General features: G+C 41.7%; 1 protein-coding gene across 1 annotated transcript; it reads left to right on the top strand.

The window, feature by feature from the left end:
- Window positions 1-25444, top strand: LOC139466965 (SCO-spondin-like). The gene is made up of 29 exons (XM_071248680.1): window positions 1-83; window positions 3263-3358; window positions 5003-5575; window positions 5759-6019; window positions 6318-6584; window positions 6987-7193; window positions 8229-8429; window positions 9428-9625; window positions 9811-10008; window positions 10264-10467; window positions 13261-13458; window positions 13745-13939; window positions 14352-14543; window positions 14926-15132; window positions 15859-16125; window positions 16345-16551; window positions 16808-17008; window positions 18405-18602; window positions 20240-20437; window positions 20723-20926; window positions 21237-21434; window positions 21694-21888; window positions 22598-22789; window positions 23035-23241; window positions 23410-23601; window positions 23826-24020; window positions 24266-24460; window positions 24706-24900; window positions 25167-25444. Exons 1-29 carry the CDS (start codon window positions 77-79, stop codon window positions 25442-25444), a joined length of 6126 nt encoding a protein of 2041 aa, XP_071104781.1. The 5' UTR covers window positions 1-76.
- Window positions 25445-26422: the final 978 nt, after the last annotated feature.

Below are 26422 nucleotides of genomic sequence, written 5' to 3'. Positions count from 1 at the left end.
TGACGAGCGTCCATCGATGTGTTGCTGTTGCCTAACATTGTGAAACCAGGGGCATTTTCATTTGACTTACAAGTTTATGCACGGTAAATATAGTATTACATATTCAGCATTGTTTCAGTCCTTGGTTATAATTAATAGCTGAGAACAAGGAATGTGATAACAATCATGTGATGAGTTGTGTCTTATATGATGTCTTTTCTGTCACGCTTAACATTTTGTCTACATCAGGGTGGTGACAATGAGACATTTAAGGACACAAAGTCCATGTTTGTATAGTTAAAATCCGAGTAAGTTTTGCAAGACGGACTATCAACTGTCAAGTTATGAGTCCCAAGGCCAGAGACCGTAAACGTGATATATCTGCACACAAGTTTTGTGTATGATCCTATTTCAGGGTCAGGTAAACTTCCTATTCAATGTGAAGTTCCGCCTCATCCGCCCCACACTACCCTCTTTGTTCATTATAATGTGTATTAATAATGCACCATATCCATCACTGAAACATGTTCAAATTAAAGGACCTTATCAAAATGATAAACATATAGACGCCAAAGAGCTGTGAAAATAAACTCAAAGAATATGTTTATGAGTAACCCCAAAATGAAGTCAAAGTATATCTGCAGCTCATCACTAACATCACAGATGTATAGGGATAGAGACACCTACCAGGGATGGGAGCAGAGGTTGGAAAGTGTTAACTGTTGATGACGCGTAATGATGGTGCTGCTGCTACCGGCATAGTCTATATACTTCAATGTGTTGGGTCTGTCTGCCAGTTGAAGGGTGGAAAGAATACTTATCATTTGTAACCTTCTCTATCATTCATTTTTGTACCCAAAACAATTTTACGAATCGTAAAGGCTTCAAACAGATCGCCATTTTGGCAAGGCAAGAAAGCAGCAACACTGAAAACGATAGAGTCCTATAGTTAGAATGCCACTTTCTCTGTACACTACGAACCTTGTGAGCGTGTCAAGTTGTGCTGGTACTCATTTCGCAATTGTCTCACTGCAGTGTCACGAGAACACACCGGTACCTTGCTGCCGGCGTGTATACAGTAATCAACTTGCTCTTTTGAGGTTGAAGTGTATCACAGGGAATTAGGCTCACCTTGCTTTTATTGGAACTGAACATACATAGTAGTTCTGACCTTGTATTTGTTTCGGCTCATGTCAAAACCGAATATAGGCAGCGTGTAGGCTCTGTAGGCAGCGTGTTTCAGTTGTATTTTGGACTGCTCTGGACAACCATTTTGCTGTGAATTTGATCAATAAAGACCATCGCACCTACCCCTTGTCTTTCGCCCTGGAGTTTGGCATTCCTGTTTTAATACATTGGGTGACTAGAGTAAGTATTTTTTATCCTTGATGAAGTTATAGTGGAAATCATATTTTACAACTGTTTAGTGATCTAAAATGTTGTATCCGGTATAAACAGATTTGTTTGCTTCAGGCGAACTGCCGCCAAGTCAGGATTAGATATTTTAAACGCTTCAAGTGTTCACTTGACACACAGTATTCTTACATATTTGAGAGTGTTTGCTAATTCCACATGAAAATGCTTACGTTCATCTTTCCACGACCAAAACTGAGTTGTTTGACAACTTGAAAATGCTTTTTCTGTCTCAGTTTTGGCCTCCTTTAATTTTTCATTGTTCAAATTAATGTGATCTGAAGTGTCAAAATCACGAATGTTCCCCACCCACGTGCATGGTCCATGTGCAATGTTTCTGGTGTGTTGTGGCATTGGGTTTTGGTTCCGTCTGTGTTTGGCAATCATTTTTTGAAAGAAGGTATTTCTTCTGAAAGCCGATCATAGCATTTATATGTCACAATGCCTAACCTTTTGGGAGCGTATGTATGTTCATACATAACTATATATATGAATTAGGAGACAAACCAACTGTCTTCAAAATGATTCATGTAGTTGTTTACAAATTAAACATCTGTAGTTATGGAATCAGAGTTAGACATTTTACATTGAATTAACAAAAGTGACAAAAGTGTCCATAGATATCAAAGTCGTTTCTAAAAGCAGACAACATTGTACGATTCTGACTGAATGAAAAGAATCATAATAGTGTTCATAACTTGATTCGGAGTGACAGACACTATCCACAAGACTGTATGACAAGACTGTTGACTTCAACATTCCAACAGTCATGTTTCATTTTGTGTCCAGCTATAAATTATCGTTTGCTGTCTTTGGTGTTTACATTCCACAACTTTTGAGGTACAATCGAGTATGCTCTTTCCATGAAGTTTTCACAGAAAACATTGTGTGATCAGATTTACAACATTCAAGGCCTCAGGAAAGGTTTTCAAAAGTTATGCGGTTGACATTTGGAGTGACGCATCAGTGACACGAACAAAGTAATTCCCTATTGTCACTTTACCATGTGTTCCCATGTTTTTATCATGTAAACAATGATATGCAGGTAAACTGGTTTGAATGAGCATTCGACGATTCATTGCTGTTTCCTTTCATTTGGACACCAATATCATTTTCATTAGACTAAAACATTTTTTGGAGGTAAATATACACCAAGTCCTGTGGTATAATCAATACCAAAGAACAACTCGGGCGTATTCAATGAGATTTATGTGATGTGCAACGTATTATAGGAGGTCTCTTCTGTGAAGCATAACAACTGGTCTGCAGCCCCATTGGGACATGAATAGTTTTCAAAACCCAAACCAGTTTATAAGGCAGACTATCAACTGTCATATTATGAATGAGATCTACGCGATAGAATGGAGGAACGGTTTGGATTTTGAAGGCCATGTGCAGGTCCACATGTTTCATGTATGGGACATTGTGATAACAGTATCACCTTTTCGTGAACACCTTTTTGTAATCACTATTTGATTGTGATTCACAAATACATGCTCATCCTTAGTCGGAATCGTTTAATCCACACTGCTTTTAGCAAAGATTTCTATTGAATATGAAAAGGATTTTGTCGCTTTTATTGTAAGAAGAATAAAACACTGTTATGAATTCTAAAACCGATTTAAACTGTCGTTCTTAAAGTGCGTGAAAATATCAGGTTAGAATGGTCAGATTGCTGCACCTAATGCAGTCCACTAGTCATGAAAGTCATGATGCATTATTGTAAAGATTACAAATACATGATCAGCATCAACAATGGCATTTATTGATATGAAGATCTTGAAATGAGGTTCTTAGATTGTCACTGAAGTGAAAATGTATCACCAATTTAAAGAAAGACATCCGTCAGAATTGGACGTTCTGTTTTCAGGTGTCAAGTGGGCAGTGATGAGACTGAGCCAGAGAACGATTTTGATAGTGACACTTGTCGCATACCTGGCAATTGTCACAGACAGTCAACTGACAGGTTGGTAGACATCATACTGGATGTAACTCAATTCAAAAGAACGACTGTTACCGTTTGTAGGTATTTACACTAAGACTGAATATATTACTTTGAAGAGCCTTGTGAGATGAAGCACAACGCTCCTTCATTAAAACAGAGTTCTCTCCTCACTATCTGTTTCAATATTAAATATATATATATATACTCCACATAGTTTCAGGTTTACAATTATAAAATGCACCACAATGGTCAAATAAGTGGAAGGCACTGTTAGTAGCAGGTGTTCTGATCTATGTCAGTGTTTGAAGGTGGAAGGAATGCGGTCTTTTCAGTTGATAAAAGTAGATAAAATGCAAGTCAGCTCATTCAAAGGCCCCCGCTCTTATATACATGTAGGTATAGCCAGCCCTCCAGAGACTCGGTCTGTCATGTGTGTGTCATCAACCATGGAGGTAACGCTAAATCACAACTCTAGGTTTGTCAGGACAATACCAGTGCTCGTGGATTTCAACGAAGTGGTAAACGTCTGAGATCTGCATCATTTGGGGATCTCCTCCAACATTAAGCTGACCCCCTGTGATATAACTGGAATACTGTTAAAAGCGGCGTTAAACCCGACTCAATCACTCACTCCTCTTACAATCGGGCCACTACAGCACACATTCTTCGAGCGTCTCCCTCATTTGCTGCTTGTGACAATCACTATATGTAAACTTACAACAATCTCTACTGCCACATACCAATATCCAATTGCGATCTGAACAAAAATTGTCAGAGACCTAGAAATCGTAGGACGGTTGATTGTTGTTTCTCCCATGCCAACAAAATGAGCAGGTGGTCGTGGTTAACACTTTGATTACTAGTGAGTAATTCCTCCAAAATACATTCATATTAATGTAACTGGTATTACCTTTTCGTTCATTATCCAATAACATATACACCTGGTTTGATATTCGCGATGGAAAAGGATGTTTACAATAACGAGAATCCTGTTGAGGGTCATGAATTTTAGTTACAGGGCGCTTCAATCTTGAGAAAGTTATCTAAATAATTTTTTACTGATAAAAATCTTAAGTTCCTCAGTTTAAATACTGGGCCTACATTTAAAATTCTTAGTCTGTCTGACGTGTGTCCTACGGCAATGATCGTTATTACGAAAACATCTCGTGCTGAATCCTGAAGGTACACCCGTGACCCAACAGTTTGTTTAGGTATTGCAATCAACACCAAGTTCTGAGAATGATCGGCACGTTGTCAAGTTAATCGAGGAATACACTTTTAATAATAAATAAAATAAAACAAAATTAATTTAGAGATTTATATATCAATTCTGAAGGAACCAATGTACATGTTATTTCTCTCCATATAACGGTAAAGATAATATCAATGATTCACTGAATATCAGTGATGACACAAGGCGTTAGCGAGAAGGGTAAGCATGTCCGGCTCTAGTGGTAGCACCCGCCACTCACAAGATTTGCATAAAAGGTATCTGTTTGTTGCCTGACGTTTGAATTGCGTCTGTTGTCTATTAAAGTAACGAAAAAAAACATTTTAGAAATATGTTCGTTTTGCAACACAGTAGAGGGCAGAAAGTTTTCTGCTTCCTGTGCGACAATAGTCTCGACACACAGTCTAAGGGTTGATGTCTGATCTCTTTCACAGGATGTGTGGGTGATGTCGTTTTAGTCGTGGACACGTCAGCAAGTGTTGGCGCCACAAACTTCAACAATATGAAGAACGGCTTTGAACTCTTCATCACCGACAGCTTCGCAAACTATCCAAATGTTCGAGTTGGCTACGTCATGTATGGCACATCGGTAACACAGTCAGTAGGTCTCTATGGTCAGGCTAACCAGGCGAGTTTACTCACCCAGCTACGCAGCGCCACCTACCCTGTAAATGCTCAGGAAAATACACACCTTGGCATCAACCAGGCCGCAAGCATCCTGAACACCCAAGCTCGAAGTGGGTCACCAAAGATCATGATTGTCATAACAGACAGTCTCACTGACAATCAGGCAGCCACCACCACTGCTGCCGCCAATGCAAGGGCCGCAGGCATCACCATATATGTTATTGGAATAGAAGCCTCTGTGACCGGCAGTGCCAGTTTGCTTGATAATTTCCGCCAGGAGCTCCAACAGATTGCCTCAGCTCCAAGCATTGTAACCCGAATTTCTGACTACAGTCTTCTTACTAATTCGCTGGGAAACTTGCCAAACTCCATTTGTGCAGGTGAATATTTTTACTTACGAAAGGGCATTATAATATTGTGATATATTTGAATGAGAGTAAATTATTGTTTAGCATATTTCAATGTCAAAAGCGTTTGACCTGAACACTTTAATAATCTCGAATGTTCTAATCTGAAAAACATTCAATCAAGCAAACACTATACACATGTTACTTTTGTTTCAGTTCAAATCATCAGCAACATGGTAAGCCAGACAGTGTTCACAAGTCAAACCATCATCCTCTCAGTGTCCTTGAATCACAACGGCATCACCGGTGGAGTCTGGGCGAAAAATGGAGGGGCTCTCCCCAATGACGGCCGCATTTCTGTTTCCGTGGATAACCATTTTCAGCGTCTCACAATTGTCAATGCCCAACAGAGCGACGCAGCAACATACTCGTTCGCCATTGCTGGACAGTCGCGGTCTGCAACTGTCAGTGTTACAGGTGAGACTCCACGCATGTGGGTGGAATCCTATCACACCGCCCAATTCATGACCATGGAAACTCCCTTTAAACAGTAAATTATTAACCCTGATTATTGGAATAACTGCAGCTATTCCATGAAACTCCTTACCAATCAAACATTCTGATAATGACTTTGGTTCTTTGGTTTTCTCAACTACTTTCATACTGTTTCACTTTACAAACGAAGATGTTTCGTTTTGACTTCATTTAAGCCATTATGTTTTCCAGTTACATCTAGGACGGTTCAGACGAGTCAATTGTGTTTTTGATGTTTTAGCTGGAATCGTCCAATGGACCGTACGTCAGACAAGGACTATTGGTAGTACTGTAACCCTTACGGTGAATTTATTAAACGGCAATTGTAACCAAGGAACATGGACACAGAATTCCCTTACATTTACCCTCGGAGGCAGGAGAAGCTACAGCACAAGCAATAACTGCCTTACACACACCCTGACTATCACCAACGTCCAACTATCTGACCAGGGAACATACCGATTTACCTACAATACACAACAGGTTTCGTCTGAGCTCACTGTTTCAAGTAAGTGGTAACGGTTATTTAACATGATGTGATTAACTATGAACATCGACGCGGTATTGGTATACATATACGTACGTGCCTCCGTCACATTTACAATGAAAGGAATGAGTAGAAACTGTATGGAAGCGACACGTGCAAATTGATACTATGATAAGGCTTGAGCGTAATTATTCTGTCTGACTTTCATCAAAGTATCCAAGCAGCGAGTGTTTATATTTTACGCCGCTTGTAGCAATATCACAGCCCAAAGCACGACGAGGTGATCAAGGAAGAACTGCACACATCATACCCTTTAAAGGAATCCCGCCAGGTTCCCAAGGATAACAAAAGCATTGTCTCTGATTTCTTAGCTATCCTCCAAGCCTTCATGTTTTTTTCTAAGACGATTACATGTCCTTACAGCGAGTTCTGCACCGATCAATGGTGGATTCAGCGAGTGGACAGCATGGAGCCAGCCCCAATGCAGTGTTACGTGCGGCACCGGAGCTACAAAAACTGTCTTCAGATCTAGGACATGTGACAACCCTGAGCCAGTGAATGGTGGTGCGAACTGCACTGGTCAGTTCACAGAGTCGGCAGTGACCAACTGTGGCTTGGTTGGATGTCCAGGTAGGTCCACTGACATAATGTCAGCAAACCAATGTGCAAGAAAACACTCTAAACTAGAAGAAACCGCTTATGTGGCACTGTACTCCTTGCATAAGCGTGCTCTAAGCGCCTAGACATTATTACCCCGGTCAGTAGATCAGTGTGCACTCAACAATTATTCTCAACTCCATGGGGAGTATGCAACCCAAGCTGCCTATGTGGTGCTAGAGGGTTAACAACCGCAATAACATCTCCTCCTGCTGGGTACCCACTCACTACCGGATGAACAAAGTCACTTGCCTAAGGAGACACAACATGTGCTACATATGCTTCAGAGTGGGACAGGACCGAAGCATTGTGATCACTTACGCTAATGGCTAATACAGTTCTGCTGTTGTAGCAAGGGGATTTCCAAAATCTATCAAGTAATCATTACGTCCAGAACCTAACTGAGAAATCAGTAAATGACCTTAAAAGATCAATGAATATTTAATGAATCATACCGAAACGCACATGTTTAGGTTTAGTAGCAAAACAGGCATACAATGGGCCAAATACCTGGAAAAAGCAATAAGTAATTAATCTTAGTGCACCCACGAATGATCAGACATTTGTTACTGTTGAATTTCTTGAAACAGGCCCGTCTCCTTCCTTGAATCTGAATTCGGTTTGGGAATTGGCAGAAATCCGGTGTTTAAAACTGAGTGTCCCAGTCACATTTGGCACAAGTCTGCCCGGAAAAGGTCATGAATCGCCCAATATTGCTCTTAAATAGGTGCTGTCAGCACATCTTAAAACTATCCCTTCCTGAAACGTCTTCCATGGTCATGGTGACACAAGGGCAGATAACTATAAATCATCCTCACCTCTGCCGACAACAGCTGTTGAAATCTAGCTGCGGCAACCGCTCGATATTTTACTAGCACTTCAATCATTTCTTGCCCCCGATAAATGCCGCATGACAGAAAATTACAACATGCATTTAACTCAATTTTGCTTCTTTCGGCCCACACGAATCCGTAACAGTAACGTTCACGCAATTTTTTTGGCTTCCAGTAAATGGTGGCGTGACGCAGTGGACAACTTGGAACTCGGGATCCGTGACGTGCCCTCAGACTTGTGGAACAACAGCACAGAAAATTACAGAGAGGCGCCGTACCTGTACCAGTCCTACACCTGTGAATGGAGGAACATTTTGTAGCGAGACGCTGCTGGAAACACGAACTGAGTCTTGCGGATTAACAAACACCTGTCCAAGTGAGGAAGCAACCAAAGTATACGAACCAGTGTTACTAAAGGAATTGGCTACGATTATAAATACATAAATGAAATTAAGTACCTGGAATGGCAGTGCCTCTTTAAATGCTGTCACCAATTATATATTAGGTCTTGCTCGTGCTAGTTAGTATCTAGGTAGAAGACCCCGGTTACAGTCACTGTTGACTCTGATAACTATCTAGGTGGAATACCTCCGTTACAGTCACTGTTGACTCTGAAAACTATCTAGGTGGAATTCCTCGGTTACAGTCACTGTTGACTCTGATAACTATCTAGGTGGAATACCTCGGTTACAGTCACTGTTGACTCTGATAACTATCTAGGTGGAATTCCTCGGTTACAGTCTCTGTTGACTCTGATAACTATCTAGGTGGAATACCTCGGTTACAGTCTCTGTTGACTATGTTAACTATCTAGGTAGAATAACCCGGTTACAGTCTCTGTTGACTCTGTTAACTACCTAGGTGGAATACCCCGGTTACAGTCTCTGTTGACTCTGATAACTATCTAGATGGAATACCCCGGTTACAGTCTCTGTTGACTCTGTTAACTATCATGGTGGAATACCCCGGTTACAGTCTCTGTTGACTCTGATAACTATCTTGGTAGAATATCTCCGTGACAGTCTCTGTTGACTCTGTTTTAGATTACCCCGATTGCAGTTCGGGCCAGTCGTTCTGTCGTCTTCATGGTACTGTCAAATATTACGTGCATTTGTTATGCGCTGCTTTTCATCCAATATGTGGTTGCTCAAAGCACACCTCCGTCAATGGATTAGTGTGCACTTATTCTCAGCTCCATGGGGAATATACAGTGCTGTCAGGGAATTATCATACCATCTGCCATTGCTTATATGGCTTTCGCACGAAGCGTGTTCACACGTGAACAAGCATTACACGAAGGTCAGGTAATCTTTCACATTTTTCTTTTACTGTTTAAACTGATTTTATCAATCTATTATTGACATTATTTTATAGCTGTTGTCAATGGCGGTGTGTCTGAGTGGAGCGTTTGGACCAACCCAGCTTGTAGTGTGACCTGTGGCACCTCTGCCACCAAAGTGATCCAGAGGTTCAGGACCTGCACCAACCCACCTCCTTCACCTGGAGGTGCTAACTGTGTCGAGAACTTGGTGGAGAGTGCGGTGGTCAACTGTGCTTTGACTGGTTGTCCAGGTAAATCATTCTCCTATAAAGTCATCATTTTTTTTATACGTACTGTGTACATTTTAATAGTGTTGCACAGTTTCAATGTTCTTTAAATGACTGAAATCTACCCCCATTGCAAGCTTTGTAACCAACGAATGACTACGTGTCCATGTACATTGTGCAATGTTATTATGTTTAACATCTTATTTCAGTTAACGGAGGACTTTCCCAGTGGGGCGAATGGAACAGTGCCACAGCTCCTTGCCAGTTTACGTGTGGCTTTACCGCCACTAAAATAGTCAACAGATTCCGTCAGTGTAACAACCCCATCCCCGTCTTTGGTGGCCTGACTTGTCCGGAAAGCCTCATTGAGAGCAAGATCGTCACCTGTGGACTCCCAAACTGCGCAAGTAAGGAGACAGTCCCTGTTGTTGAAAACTATAAAAATAAACATGCAGACATTTGTAAATAATAGAGAAATATGTTAAATTGTATAATTAAACTTATAATCATAAATTTATTTCGTTTATTGTAACTTGGTACTATTTTGTGTTTTGTACATCCGTTTTAATAGAATCGTCACATCAAAAACTGAATATTGTTCATTAAGATGACACTATTTTGCACAAGGCACATTTACTTGAAGCTGTTTGGGTGTGTTGTAGCTGCAGTGAATGGTGGAGTTGGACAATGGTCATCATGGAACACAGCATCGGTGGCCTGCCCAGTCACTTGCGGGGTCTCTGCCGTGAAGGCGATCACCAGAACAAGACAATGCAATAATCCTCCTCCAAGCAATGGTGGCAGACAATGTCTGGAGAATTTATCTGAGAGCACTCAAGTAAACTGTGGCCTTATCGGGTGCCCAGGTAAATTGGTGATACTTGAAATTAAGTTATAACATATATCATTGAATTAAAATTATACGAAAATGCTGGACACTGACTCTTGCGATATACGATGCCCTTTATATATTAGCTATCTAGTATTATTATTATCATTGTTATTTACAGATTAAAATATAAAATGCAGCAAAGTGGGTTTGGGTGATCCTGGCACAGTCAGGCCGGTTAGGCTCATCAGCTCAGGGCCCTTACCCCCTCTACACGCAGCCCAGACAGCGAATGCAACTTCTCCCTCACCACGCAGCCCAGACAGTGAATGTGACTTCTCCCAGGAAGCGATGCCAAGTCAAACCCATCCAGAACTTTTCGGAGAATGTGAAGACTCCCCAACACTGCAGCCTTCTGCATTACCCCGGTTGTCAGAAGGGCTGTATTTCTGTTAGCACCCCTGGGTACTCTACCAATGTCAGTCAACAAATTGGGAGGTACCAAACCTTAGGCGGAGTCGGACAACTTGGTACTTGGGATCCAAGCGTGACTTTTCTAAAGCGAGGTCTGCATATTTTCTAATGATGATGATGATTATGATTATTATTATTAAAATAAATAAATGCAGCAAAAAGGGTTTGGGTGATCCTGGCACAGTCAGGCTGACTGGTTAGGCTCATCATCAGCTCCGGGCATTTGCTCCCTCAACACGCAGTCCAGACAATGAATGGGACTTCTCCCAGGTCTGCCTAGTCAAACCCAACCAGAACTTTTAAATTGTTTGATAGGCATTACTGAGAAGTTGACGGAAGACAAGATAGACACAATTTTTATGGATAACAATTTCTTTAATACTGTGAAAAGCGACGTTTCGGTAGAGATCCTAAACGCAACTGCTACAGAAAAGCATGAAATGTTGACTTTTCTATGCTCCATGCTCCATGCATTTCACTACCCAAGGATGGGTATAAAAACATGTTCGTTAACGGGATTCCATATGCATTGTTCAGCATCGTGCTGACAACAACCAGCTCAGAAAAACAGCCAAATTATGCAATTATTCAACATTACGAAATGCCATGCCTGTCCGAAAATGAACGTCTGCGAGCCATTGGTATGCTTGATGCAGGATCGAGTCAACGTGATGTTGCAAGACAATGTAACATCCACAGAAACGCCATTTGGTGTTTATGTCAACGTTAGCAACAGACGAATGAAGTCAGAGACTATCCTCGGAGTGGCGGGCCACGCGTAACCAATAATCGACAAGACAACTGGATTCGAACAACACACCTACGAAATCGATTCCAGCCAGCAACAGTGACTGCAAAAAGCATCCCTGGCCTTCGACGAATATCTTCACAAACCGTACGTCGTCGCCTCAGATGTGCAGGGATTGTCGCCAGAAGACCCGCCAGACGTCCCATTTTGACAGGAAACAACCGTCAAGCACGTCTACAGTGGTGCAGACAGCGTCTATGCTGGACGGCCATGAAGTGGGGACAAGTTCTATTCACTGACGAGTCTCGTTTTCACCTCACGGATTGAAGTGTACCGACGTCGAGGTGAACGTTAGGTCAATCATTGTGTCATGGAAGAAGATCGGTTCGGGGACGGCAGTGTTATGGTATAGGATGGGATTACAGCAAGACAGAGGACCCGTTTGATAGTGGTAGAGGGAAATCTCAATGGACAGCGCTACCGCGACGAGATCATCGGCCCTGTTGTTCTACCGTTTTGGCGTCGTTATGGCCCAGGCATTACCTTTCAACATGACAACACCCGGCCTCATATTGCTCGACTTGTTCAGGATTCTCTTCAACAAAACAAAGTCAATGCCATCCCCTGGCCGGCTCGCTCCCCTGATCTCTCACCAATCGAGCACATGTTGGATGAGATGGATCGTCGCCTTCGACGTAAACCATGTGTCAACATGCTCCAGCAGATATGGACGGATATCCCACATGACTTTGTGCAACGCTTGGTCCATTCCATGAGACGAAGATGTGTGGCTTGCATCGCAACCAGAGGTGGAAACACACGTTATTGATTTGTAAATTGACATTTTGGCATGTTCATGTTTTTATGAGGGGGGCACGGGTAGCCCAGTCGTCTAAGGCGTCGCGATTCGCTGTGCAGAGTTGCGTCCCTTGGGCACGCGAGAAACCTATGATTGTGGGTTGGAATCCCGGTTCGCCCCGATTATGTTCCTAGGTTTGTCAGCACCATACCCTGTGCTCGTGGGTTTCACCGAAGTGGTAAACGTCTGAGACCTGCATCACTTCAGGCTTTCCTCCCACATTGAGCTGACACGCCTTGAAATAACTGGAATACTGTTAAAAGTGGCGTTAAACCCAACTCACTCACTCACTCACACATGTTGTTTTTTTAAATCACGTATTTTCTAAAGTCAGTATGACAAAATAAACCATTTGAACACCAACAGGAGTCTTTTATCTGTTGCAAACCGAAATTGTTTCAGATTTGGTAAAAAAAAATAACTTTGCTTTAAATCTTATTCAATGTCACAGGGACTTTTGTTCTGTACATTAAAAAACATGCATACATGTACATGTGTAAATGGAGAAAAATATCATCTCTTTAATTTAACCGATAATCGAACCGATTTTTAATACGGCACATTTATTTAAAGCTTTGTTGGTGTGTTGTAGCTGCAGTGAATGGTTGAGTTGGACAATGGTCATAATGAAACACAGCATCGGTGGCCTGCCCAGTCACTTGCGGGGTCAATTTTGAAGGGTTGAGTAGTTTACTCATCCATAATTTACCGATATATTTTTCAAACACTATCATCTACGTTACTTCCAGTCGATGGCGGAGTCTCCCAGTGGGAGTCCTGGAATACCAACAGTGTGCAGTGCCCACTTACATGTGGTTTGACTGCGACTAAGTCTATTGAACGTATAAGACGGTGTAACAACCCTCCTCCCTCTAATGGTGGCGCATCCTGCACACAGGGCCTTGTACAGACGTCTACGGTATCCTGTAATACACCAGCATGTGCAGGTAAATAATTCAATAAATGTTTCCTCTCTGAAGATAGATAATACAGATAAGGTAGTGTGTAGTTTCATGGCTTTCATCTGAACAAGTATTTAAAAAGCGCAGATCGTTGTTATGTTTTTATGTTGCTGATTTATTAAATATGATTGTAAAACATATTTCGTCAACTTGAGATAAAGCTGGTCACTATACTTTCAGTTTGGGTGTCTATGGTATTTTACGTTATAACTGCCTAATGTAAAAAATATACTTGAGTACCCTCACAACACGTTATATATGTTTTTATAAGTTGTTGTAAACGGCGGAGTATCTCAGTGGGGAGCCTGGAGCGATACAGCCTGTGCTGTCACATGTGGAGAAGCTACTAAAGTCATCAGAAGAACAAGAACGTGTACTAATCCAACACCATCAAACGGAGGACAATTTTGTGTGGAAAGTCTGTCTCAATCAGCACAAGTTTCCTGTGGTCTAGTCGGATGTCCAGGTACGTAGAACAATGCTCCCCACATGGGTACAGTGGGTAAAGGCCATTACTGGCATCCCCGCCCTGTTATTGCTGAAATATTGCTGTAAGCGCCGTAAAACAATACTCACTGACTCCTACACAAGGTTTAACTTGATTTTTACTTAATTTGTATTATTACGTTTGTTATTTGGTAGTCTTCACCACACGTTATACTGAAAACAAGTTCATATTTGTTTTCTTATTAATAAATATATTCAATTTATTTCGTTTAGTGTTGTATGTTTAGTTCAGCCAAGATACTTCTTTATTCTAATCATCAGCAAACACTTTTTTACACGTGGAGATCAAAGACTTCAGGTTTGTGATAATGTCAAATGTAGAGATTTGTGTTGTGACAAAGAATGATAATTTGGATGGATTCTGATTTCAGTGAATGGAGGGATAGGCCAGTGGGGTCAGTGGAGCGCGGTGACCTGCACCGTTTCGTGTGGGTCTACGGCCACCTACCAGGCTACAAGAACAAGGCCATGCAACAACCCCATCCCAGCAAATGGAGGAAGCTTTTGTACCCAACCTATTTCTGAAACCACATTCCTATCATGTGGCCTTCCTACTTGTCCAGGTAGGAACAATGGAAATCTACTCACTTTTGTCCATTTAGAGTAGAAATGTGTTTATATATTACCTTTTTGACACATATTGATGACGAACTAAATGTCATTTTGATACAATGACAAAACTAACTGTTCTGTGCCTTTGTCATGGACTGTGTGTATTGAAAGATGTGAATAGAATATGCTGATTAACAAAAAAACACACGAATATATGCGATGTACATGTCAACTGCTGGAATGGATAAACGTAATCACAAGTTCAATTCGTTTTTTTCTGCTGCCTAGCGGAACTAGCCTGTATAGTGAACATACACAACAGCCTTTGTATTAGGTCATGACAAGTGCGTCCAGTGATCAACAGTTGAATGAACGATGACATTGTGTTTTCAGTTGCTGTCGATGGAGGTGTATCGCAATGGACCCAGTTTTCTAACCCAAGCTGTTCTGTCACATGTGGATCTACTGCTACCAAGTTTATAACCAGAATCAGACTGTGTAACAACCCAGCACCCAGAAACGGGGGCAGAGATTGCTTAACAATAGGCCTCCCACTCACCCAAACTAATGAAGTTAACTGTGGACTTGTTGAATGTCCAGGTAAATTTGCCCACATAGCATCAAAATGAACGGTTGGTCAAGGTAAACACGTCTGCTAAACAATCTATAATTCTCTCTTGCATTAATCCTCCAAAAGTTGTCAATTAACAAAAATACATTAATATTAATGCAAACGGAATTTCTTTTCATTTGACAATGCTCATATAATCATTTCCCAAGTTTATTTACTACCCTTAGCATTCTTAGTCTTTGTGACATGAAACCTACGGCCGAGATCGTTCTCACGAGATGTTCTGGTAAGGAATCCTAAAGGTACTCCCGTGACATAACTACACATGTATGTGTTGCCCTCATGTCTATGCCCCCGTTAAGATCAGGGTTAGAATTGATCTTTAGCAACCCAAGAGGCGACTAACGGGATCGGCTCGCTGACTTGGTTGATGCATTTCATCCTCTCACACTGGATAGTCTGGAGCAAATTCAATTATTTTCAGGCAACCATCATATGACTGGTATATAGTGCGGCGTTAATTAACAGATCTACACAAACAAATGTTGTCAGTGTATGATACATCCGCAAATTGAAGAAACAAAATTCAGTCATTTTGTTTAGGATAATAAATACCTTCGCCAATTAATAAGGTTTTTTGAAATTCTTAACATAAGTTTCATTTAAAAATGAATATTTTGACTCCATTGCCTTCATTATATTTGTTAATAACAACTAGGCGGTTCAGACCAATCAATTGTGTTTTGCTATTTCAGCTGGAATCCTCTCATGGACCGGAAGTCAAACCAGGGCTGTTGGCGGTACAGCAAGAATGACACTGAACTTGGCAAACGGTGATTGTAACCTAGGCACATGGACACGGAATTTATCTGCCTTCGCCATCGGAGGCAGAATAAGCTACACAACAAGCAATAGCTGCCGTACGCACACCCTTACTATCACCAACGTTCAAGAATCTGACCAGGGAACCTACCAATTTATCCACAACGCACAGCAGCTTACGTCTGAGCTCACTATTACAAGTACGTGGTATCACTATTTAACATTCCTTGATTAACTAGGAAGCTCGAAGCGAAACTGAATATTCGTTAATAGCTCTACTATAATATAGTAGGTTATTTCTCTCATTTGAAACGAGAGCATATATTGTACTCATTGTTCTCAAGGTAATAATCGCAGCCAAGTCTTTGAATACTAAGCTAACACACCAGCCCTCAAAAGACGATTACATGTCCTTACAGCGACTTCTGCACCGGTCAATGGTGAATTCAGCGAGTGGACAGCATGGATCCAGCCCCAATGCAGTGTAACGTGCGGCACCGGAGCTACAAAATCTGTCTTCAGGTCTAGGACATGTGGCAACCCTGAACCACTGAATGGTGGTGCTAACTGCACCGGTCAGTTCACAGAGTCGGCAGTGACCAACTGTGGCTTGGTTGGATGTCCAGGTAACGTCTGCAAATATATATAGCTTTAGAAGCCATAAATATTCGAACAACGATTGCCATACAAGAAGGAGAGGGGTGATTTTGTTGCTTTGTGTGAACTTGCGTCAAACAAGAATTGTGTGACTGATACAAATTGGCCATCAGATCTATTTATAACAGACAAATACAAAATTCATTTAATTTGTATATATATTATATAAGTTAGGTATACTGGAAGCCTTAACAGTAACGTTCACGCAATTTTCTTTGCTTGTAGTAAATGGTGGCGTGACGCAGTGGACAACTTGGAACTCGGGATCAGTGACATGTCCTCGGACTTGCGGAACAACAGCACAGAAAATTACAGAGAGGCGCCGTACTTGTACCAACCCTACACCTGTGAATGGAGGAACATTTTGTAGCGAGACGCTGCTGGAAACACGAACTGAGTCTTGCGGAGTAACAAACGCCTGTCCAAGTGAGGAAGCAACCAATGCATACTAGTCAACGTTGCTTAATGGCCACTGATTAAATATACATATATGACGCTGAAAAGTAAACCAGAGCTCTTTTAAGCTTGTATTTATACTGTGTGAGTCGTCCTTGCGTGGCGCATATGCGGGATACCTTCTCTGCTGCTATGGCTGTTGTCCGTCGCAAGCTGATATTTACAATGCATGGTACACGGCTCTTCATAATTTCGTGGGCTCCTAAACCAGTATTTTATTAATCGCTTGCACGTTAGAAATACATGCTGACGCGAATTATAGAAAAAAGAAAATACCTTGAACATGGATATATATGTTAATAGGATTGTTTTCACGTCAAAGGTTAATATAATTGCTTTAGATATGAACATTGTTATAGGTAACCTGCTCTAATACAACATTTTATACATATATACATTTAGCCCTGACGGATTATGCAAATATTTGAAACTAATTAATGCTTAATTTCACGCTGTACCGTCATATTATGTCCCCGTAGCTGAGGTCGACAATAAGACGTCCTCAAATCCAACGATGTGGGTTCAAAACTTGTTGGCGACACATGTTTCTCCTACAACATTTCAAATAATTCTCTTGTCAAAATATAAAAAAAGTTGTTCCGTCTATTCCAGTTGTAACAAATTCAAATGTTGGTTCAAGATAATGTATAACTGTCAAACAACTGTCCATTCCTGAACGGGGGCACGGGTGGCCCAGACGTCTAAGGCACCGCGATTCGCTGTGCACAGTTGTGTCCGTTAGGCACGCCAGAAAGCTATGATTGTGGGTTCGAATCCCGGTTCGTCCCGATTCTGTTTCTAGGTTTGTCAGCACCATACCCGTGCTCGTGGGTTTCACCGAAGTGGTAAACGTCTTAGACCTGCATCCCTTCGGGCATTCCTCACACATTAAGCTGACGCGCCGCGATATAACTAGAATACTGTTAAAAGCGGCGTTAAACCAGACTCTCTCACTGACTCCATTCATGAACAATAATGGAGCAGTGAAACAATAGACGCACAGATGTGTTTTAACTTAGTAAAAGACCCAGCTTATAATCTTTGTTCACTCACGATATTGGTAGAATACACTGATAACAGTCTCTGTTGACTCTGATTATGATCTTGGTACAAGGCCCCGATTACAGTCGGTTGAATCTGTTTACTATATTGGTAGAAGGGCCCGATGGCTGTGGTGGTTTTTACAGTACTTTCTGGTAGAAGGGGGCGTTATCATATTATCTGCAATAGCTGCACCCTTGCTCATATGGTTTTATCTGAAGTGTGTTCACACGTGAACAAGCAATACACAAGCGTCAGGTAATCTTATGTTTTTTTCCTTTATTGTTTAAATTGATTTTATCAATACATCATTGACATTTTGCAGCTATTGTCAATGGCGGTGTGTCTGAGTGGGGCGTTTGGACCAACCCAACCTGTAGTGTGACCTGTGGCACCTCTGCCACCAAAGTGATCCAGAGGTTCAGGACCTGCACCAACCCACCTCCTTCACCTGGAGGTGCTAACTGTGTCGAGAACTTGGTGGAGAGTGCGGTGGTCAACTGTGCTTTGACTGGTTGTCCAGGTACATCCTCCTCCTATAAAGTCATCATTTTTTTATACGTACTGTGTACATTTTACTAGTGTTGCACTGTTCCAATGTTTTTTTAAATGACTTAATCTTTCCCCAGTGAAAGCTTTGTAACCAACGAATGTATCCATCTGTACTGAACCGCGGAAGATACGTCACCATTGATAGATATACGAGAAACCGTATTTGTCCAAACACTGTAAACTTACTTTGAGACACATTAAAAGGATGAAACTTGGCAAAACTGATCATCAAGTTTTAAATTAAAGTGTCAAATGTTCTTAAAGTGAAACACAACGCTAGTCTCCGAGAAAATGGCATCACAAATCAGTATCTTGTGTGTCCGCCATGTGCATTGTTGACTGTCGAGGAACGTCGATACATGGAATGGACGAGGCGGTTGATGAAGGCCATAGGCACTTGAGCCCACACTCCGAGGAACGCCTGACGCAGTTCAACTATAGTTGTCGGCCTGGGTCGAACGTCATTCAGCCGTCTTTGAATCTCGTCCCACGGGTGCTCAATGGGATTTAAATTGGGACTGAGGGCAGGCCACTGCATGGTTCTTATGCCATTCTGCTGGAGGAAGTCTCTTGTTACTCTCGCAGTGTGGGCACGGGTGTTATCATGCTGAAACTCGTGGTTGCAGCGACGTGTCACATGAGGTATGGCGTGTGGTCTCAAGACTTGATCAATGTACCAAGCTGCTGTGACACCATTGCCTCTCCCTGGACTGATGTTCGGGAAGACCACAGGGCCGACCCTCTGTGCAAGACCAAGTCCACACAACACCATGATGCTCGGATCACCCAACGAAACTCTCTCAACAGCACAAGCATCGGACTAACGTTCCCCACGGCGTCGCCAGACTCTCTCTCTGCCATCTGCTGTTGAGATACAGTAACGGCTCTCGTCTGACAAGAGAACTCTTCTCCACTGCTGGTGGCGCCAATGCTGGTGCTGTGTTGCCCATTGAAGACGGTCCCGGCGATGACGTGGTGTCATGGGTCAATGGGTCATCGGTGTGGTCTGTGACAGTGGAGGTGTCCGCACTGATGTGTCGCTGGTGTGTCCCCATGGTCTGTCGAGCAGTTTCTGCAGCAGTAACAAAGCGATCTTGTAGATGTTGTCGCACAATCTAACGATCCTGACCTCGGGTAGTGACCCTTGGTCTTCCACTACGTGGTCGGTCATCTGTAGTGTTGTTGGTCTGGTACCATTGCTGGAGCCTGTATGTGGTCTTTACGTGGGCTTGAAATGCACTGGTTACTTGCCGGGCGGTTTGTCCAGCTTGCCACTGTCCAAGGGCTTGGTGTCGCTGATTTCTTGTCAATCTTGTCATGTGGAATCAATTCAATAACGATTAAATATTATCCGATCTGGGTGGATTTTTACAGGGCAAGAAATTTGGGGAACGCATGTGCATCTCAATTTGTACGGAACCCACGTACCATGGGGTTACCATGGCCTTTGACGTGATGCGTTTGGGCGATCTGTTTTATTATTTTTATTATTATTTAATAACCAAGATATTTAAATGACAACTTTTCATGCAATGTTACTTGGGTGACGTTTCTTTTGCGGTTCAGTATATATTGTGCAACTGTATTATGTTTAATATCCTTTTTCAGTTAACGGAGGACTTTCCCAGTGGGCCGAATGGAACAGTGCCACAGCGCCTTGCCCGTTTACGTGTGGCTTTACCGCCACTAAAATAGTCAACAGATTCCGTCAGTGTAACAACCCCATCCCCGTCTTTGGTGGCCTGACTTGTCCGGAAAGTCTCATTGAGAGCAAGACCGTCACCTGTGGACTCCAAAACTGTGCTAGTAAGGAGACACTCTCCGTTGAAAACTATAAAAAAAACATGCAGACATGTATAAATTGGGAAATACAATAAATTGTATAATTAAACATATAATCATAATTTATTTTCGTTACAGTGTATAGTAACACGGTACTATTTTGTGTTTTGTACATACGTTTTAATAGAATCGTCACATCAAAAACTGAATATTGTTCGTTAAGATGACACTATATTGCACATGGCACATTTATTTAAAGCTGTGTTGGTGTGTTCATTAAGACAATATTTTGCACATGGTGTGTTGTAGCTGCAGTGAATGGTGGAGTTGGACAATGGTCATCATGGAACACAGCATCGGTGGCCTGCCCAGTCACTTGCGGGGTCTCTGCAGTGAAGACGATCACCAGAACAAGACAATGCAATAATCCTCCTCCAAGCAATGGTGGCAGACAATGTCTGGAGAATTTATCTGAGAGCACTCAAGTAAACTGTGGCCTTATCGGGTGCCCAGGTAAATCAACTTCTTAACAAAGTTAAAGCAAATATCTTTCATCACTGTATCTTATAATGAAATAAAATGATATGCGAAATGCTGTAGACTGATGCTTGGGATATACGTTGGCTTGATATACTTTTGAGATAGCAGATTAGCCATCAAAACTAATTATCTAAAGAATGTAAATGTTGAGAGGAATACTGCGGCTCCACATACATATTACATCAAACTCATTCAAGTTAACAATTTTGAAGGGTTGAGTAGTTTACTCATCCATAATTTACCGTTGTATTTTATCAAACAATATCATCTACGCTACTTCCAGTCGATGGCGGAGTCTCCGAGTGGGAGTCCTGGAATACCAACAGAGTGGAGTGCCCGGTTACATGTGGTTTGACTGCGATTAAGACTATTGAACGTATAAGACGGTGTAACAACCCTCCTCCCTCTAATGGTGGCGCATCCTGCACACAGGGCCTTGTACAGACGTCTATGGTATCCTGTAATACACCAGCATGTGCAGGTAAATAATTAAATTAATGTTTCCTCTCTGAAGATAGATAATACAGATAAGGTAGTGTGTAGTTTCATGGCTTTCAACTGAACAAGGATTTAAAAGGAGCAGATCGTTGTTATGTTTTTTGGCTTATTTTTTAAATAGGAGAATAACATATTTTTTAAACTTGAGGTAAAGCTGGTCAGTTTGAGTGTCTATGTTTTTTTACGTAATAACTGGCTGAATATCAGTAAATACTTGACTACCCTCACAACACGTTGTTTAGTTGTTGTAAACGGCGGAGTATCTCAGTGGGGAGCCTGGAGCGATACAGCCTGTGCTGTCACATGTGGAGAAGCTACTAAAGTCATCAGAAGAACAAGAACGTGTACTAATCCACCACCATCAAACGGAGGACAGTTTTGTGTGGAAAATCTGTCTCAATCAGCACAAGTTTCCTGTGGTTTAGTTGGATGTCCAGGTACGTAGAACTCACCACAATATAGTTTGTTGAGGATCCACCTCATGGAGGGCGGTGGGGTAGCCTAGTGGTTAAAGCATTCGCGTGTCACGCCAACGACCCGGTTCGATTCCCTACATGATACAAAATGCAATGGCTATTTCTTTCGTCCCCAGCCGTGATATTGTTGGAATATTGACTAAAATTCACGAACGTATTTCTACACAAGGTTTCACTTGATTTTCACTTACTTTTAATACTGAAACACAAGTTGATAGTAAATACATTCAATTGATTTTAGTTAGTGTTTGTATGTTTAGTTCAGCCAAAATACTCATCATTAACAAACACTTGCTTTTACACATGAATATTAAAGTCTTCAAACGTGTGATTGACCCGTGAAGATCCTGGGTAGAATAGGTCCTCAGCAACCATTGCTTGCCGTAAAAGGCGACTATTCTTGTCGTAAGAGGCGACAAACGGGATCGGGTGGTCAGGCTCGCTGACTTGGTTGATGCATGTCATCCACCCCAATTGAGCGGATCGATGCTCATTATAGTAATCACTGGATTGTCTGGTCCAGACTCGATTATTTACAGACCGCCGTCATATAGCTGGAATATTGCTGAGTGAGGCGTTCAACAACAAACCAACCAGCCAATCAAACGTGTGATTATATCAAATGTAGGCATTTGTGTTGTGACAAGAATTAGATGGATTCTGATTTCAGTGAATGGAGGGGTAGGCCAGTGGGGTCAGTGGAGCGCGTCGACCTGCACCGTTTCGTGTGGGTCTACGGCCACCTACCAGGCTACAAGAACAAGGCCATGCAACAACCCCATCCCAGCAAATGGAGGAAGCTTTTGTACCCAACCTATTTCTGAAACCACATTCCTATCATGTGGCCTTCCTGCTTGTCCAGGTAGGAACAATGGAAATCTACTCACTTTTGTCCATTTAGAATAGAAATGTGTATATATATATTCCCTTGCTGACACATATTGATGATGAACTGTTAATACAATTACAAAGCTCACTGTTCAGTCCCTTTGTCATGGACTGTGTCTACTGAAAGATGTGAATAGAATATGCTGATTAACTTCAAACATCATGAATATATGCGATGTACATGTCGACTGCTGGAAGAGATAGACATTGTGTTTTCAGTTGCTGTCGATGGAGGGGTATCGCAATGGACTCAGTTTTCTAACCCAAGCTGTTCTGTGACATGTGGATCTACTGCTACCAAGTTTATAACCAGAACCAGACTGTGTAATAACCCACCACCAAGCAACGGGGGAAGAGATTGCTTAACAATAGGCCTCCCACTCATCCAAACTAATGAAGTTAACTGTGGACTCGTTGACTGTCCAGGTAAAACTTGCACCTACATATTATCCTTTCAAGATTCATCAATGTTGTGTTGATAGATGTCACTTCTAACAGCTCTCAGATGGACGAAAATGAGTCCACTTGACATTCATCTCATAGATATTACCGATGGGCCTATGTTATGTGTGATACATATATTGTCTGTTTCAGTGGCTGGTGGTGTGTCTCAATGGGGACAGTGGTCGATCCCTGCCTGTACCGTCACCTGTGGTGTGTCAGCCGTCAGAGTAATCACCAGAACCAGAACCTGTACCAACCCACCACCGAGCAATGGCGGAGCCTTCTGTACCGAGTCCTTAAGCAATACGGCATTGCGAAGTTGTGGCCTTGGAGCATGTCCCAGTAAGATAGCATGTCTGTTATAATTGTGCTCAGCCATCTCTTTTTAAACGATGGAATGTGTGTTGCAGTTCTAGTTTGTTGTGTGTCTCTAACCCAATGTGAATTTGGTAGTGTTTAAACATTTGACTCTCAAACACACTGCTGATAAAACGTGTCTTCTTCAACTGACTAGCAATGAGGATACTGAATAAATTCTTTGTCATCCCCTGATTCTGTCTTTCTAGTGCCAGTGAATGGAGGACTCTCTCAGTGGACACAGTGGAGTATTGTGCCTTGTACCCGAACATGCGGGTCATTCAACACACTGGCCACACGTGTACGGCAATGTAACAGTCCCGCTCCAAGTAACGGCGGAGCGGATTGTGTAGGAGACACATTCCAGACACAAACTAGGTCTTGTGGACTGCCAATTTGCGCAGGTCAGTTTTGTTTCGGATTTACTTCATAGATAAGCATCAACACGCTGCATAACGTTCATACACTTGCATTCTGGAACGTACATTGAAAAAGGTCTGAAAAAGTGTGTCTCTAACCCAATGTGAATGTGGTAGTGTTCGAACATTTGACTCTCAAACACACTGCTGATAAAATGTGTCTTCTTCAACTGACTAGCAATGAGGATAATGAATAAATTCTTTGTCATTTCCTGATTCTGTCTTTCTAGTGCAAGTGAATGGAGGACTCTCTCAGTGGACACAGTGGAGTATTGTGCCTTGTACCCGAACATGCGGGTCATTCAACACACTGGCCACACGTGTACGGCAATGTAACAGTCCCGCTCCAAGTAATGGCGGAGCGGATTGTGTAGGAGACACATTCCAGACACAAACTAGGTCTTGTGGACTGCCAATTTGCCCAGGTCAGTTTTGTTTCGGATTTACTTCATAGATAAGCAACAACACGCTGCATAACGTTCATACACTTGCATTCTGGAACGTACATTGAAAAAGGTCTGAAAAAGTGTGTCTCTAACCCAATGTGAATGTGGTAGTGTTCGAACATTTGACTCTCAAACACACTGCTGATAAAATGTGTCTTCTTCAACTGACTAGCAGTGAGGATAATGAATAAATTCTTTGTCATTTCCTGATTCTGTCTTTCTAGTGCAAGTGAATGGAGGACTCTCTCAGTGGACACAGTGGAGTATTGTGCCTTGTACCCGAACATGCGGGTCATTCAACACACTGGCCACACGTGTACGGCAATGTAACAGTCCCGCTCCAAGTAATGGCGGAGCGGATTGTGTAGGAGACACATTCCAGACACAAACTAGGTCTTGTGGACTGCCAATTTGCGCAGGTCAGTTTTGTTTCGGATTTACTTCATAGATAAGCAACAACACGCTGCATAACGTTCATACACTTGTTTTCTGGAACGTGCATTAAAAATGTCGAATTGGTTCATATCCCTGAGTGCTGTTATTGGATTACAATAGATAAATTTTAAAGAACCATGTAATTATAAATCCTGTGAAAAGAATTATATACTATAACACAACCGACATTGGTTTTAACAGGTCAACGTTGAATTATCAAACTATTTCCATACATATGGTTTTGTTTCAGTTGATGGTGGGTTGACCCAGTGGACTCAGTGGTCAGGTCTAACGTGTACAAGAACGTGTGGAGTTTCCGAAACTGGAACTGTAGTCAGAACCAGGTCCTGTACCAACCCAGTCCCTCAGAATGGCGGAAACAACTGTACCGGATCAACGTTTGAAACCCAAAACAGGAATTGTGGATTTTCGGCGTGTCCAAGGAAGTCTGACATGTTTACGCAGTTTCCAACACAGCATGCTAATCTGAATTACTATGCACTGTACATGTGTCGCCATCATTTGTGATGTTTTCTTTCTTTTTTTGCTAATACATCTTGTGATCAGCACTGAGATATTCAAACAATAACAACCTGGGTACACATGCACATATGTGCTGTTTTTTTTGTCCGTGCCTTATGTAAAAGATCTATTGATTACATATATCGAAACACATAACAGCAAGATGGCATGCTCATGTTGTTTGTACAAAGATTGTTTGTATTGCTCACATATCATGAACTACAATTCGCGAGCAGTCGATGGAGGTTTGGCCTTTTGGACACAATGGGATGTTCCATCCAGCTCCAGAACTTGTGACTCAACAGCCACATTAATTGTAACAACATCCCCTTCATGTACAAACTTACATCCCCAGTTTGGTGGTTGAAATTGAAGTATTTTAGACTGCACTTTGGAATTGTGGACTAGCGCTTTGCTCAAGAAATTATTTCACAACGATGTCTGCTGATTTACTAAACCTTTACTCTTTACAATAATGATAACAAACTTATATTACCAAACCTGAATTTAATAATCTATCAATTGATTAAAATAACATACCGATCGTCTTTTACTCATTTAAAAAAATAGACTAACATGACCATTTAAAAACGATGATAATCTCTATGTACACGACTGTCAGTACACGTGTGGTAGTATATCTACGTGGTGCCTTTATCTATTTAAGTATTTTAATCAACCATGCAGGCATAACTAATCAATAAATATTTTAAATATTGTGTTAACTCATGTGAAACTCAAGTCAATCTTGTGAAATAAAGATCATACTTGTGTTGTATGTTATGAAAGTATTGGGCGAATGTATGGGTAGTTCATGTCTGCACCACCATCTCATGTAATTTCATTATGGCATAGATCATAATCTGAATGTCAATGTGTACTTTGTTGTTGTATGTGTCATGCTGTTCATTCTTGTCTGTTCAATTTAGCTGCAGCAATAAATGTGGCGTTAAGCAGTTCTCACTAATTTACTTACATCCATGT

The sequence above is a fragment of the Haliotis cracherodii genome, unplaced genomic scaffold (assembly GCF_022045235.1).
Source record: "Haliotis cracherodii isolate W230 unplaced genomic scaffold, xgHalCrac1.p SCAF_19, whole genome shotgun sequence".
NCBI lineage: Eukaryota > Metazoa > Mollusca > Gastropoda > Lepetellida > Haliotidae > Haliotis > Haliotis cracherodii.
Note: the sequence above shows the minus strand (reverse complement) of the source record. Positions and strands in the feature narration are given on the sequence as shown.

Excerpts from the sequence above, each read along its gene's own strand:
- LOC139466965 (XM_071248680.1), top strand. Across the intron at positions 6,020-6,317 it reads TGCAACTGTCAGTGTTACAG|CTGGAATCGTCCAATGGACC; the intron begins GTGAGACTCCAC and ends TTGATGTTTTAG. Across the intron at positions 24,901-25,166 it reads TGGACTGCCAATTTGCGCAG|TTGATGGTGGGTTGACCCAG; the intron begins GTCAGTTTTGTT and ends GTTTTGTTTCAG.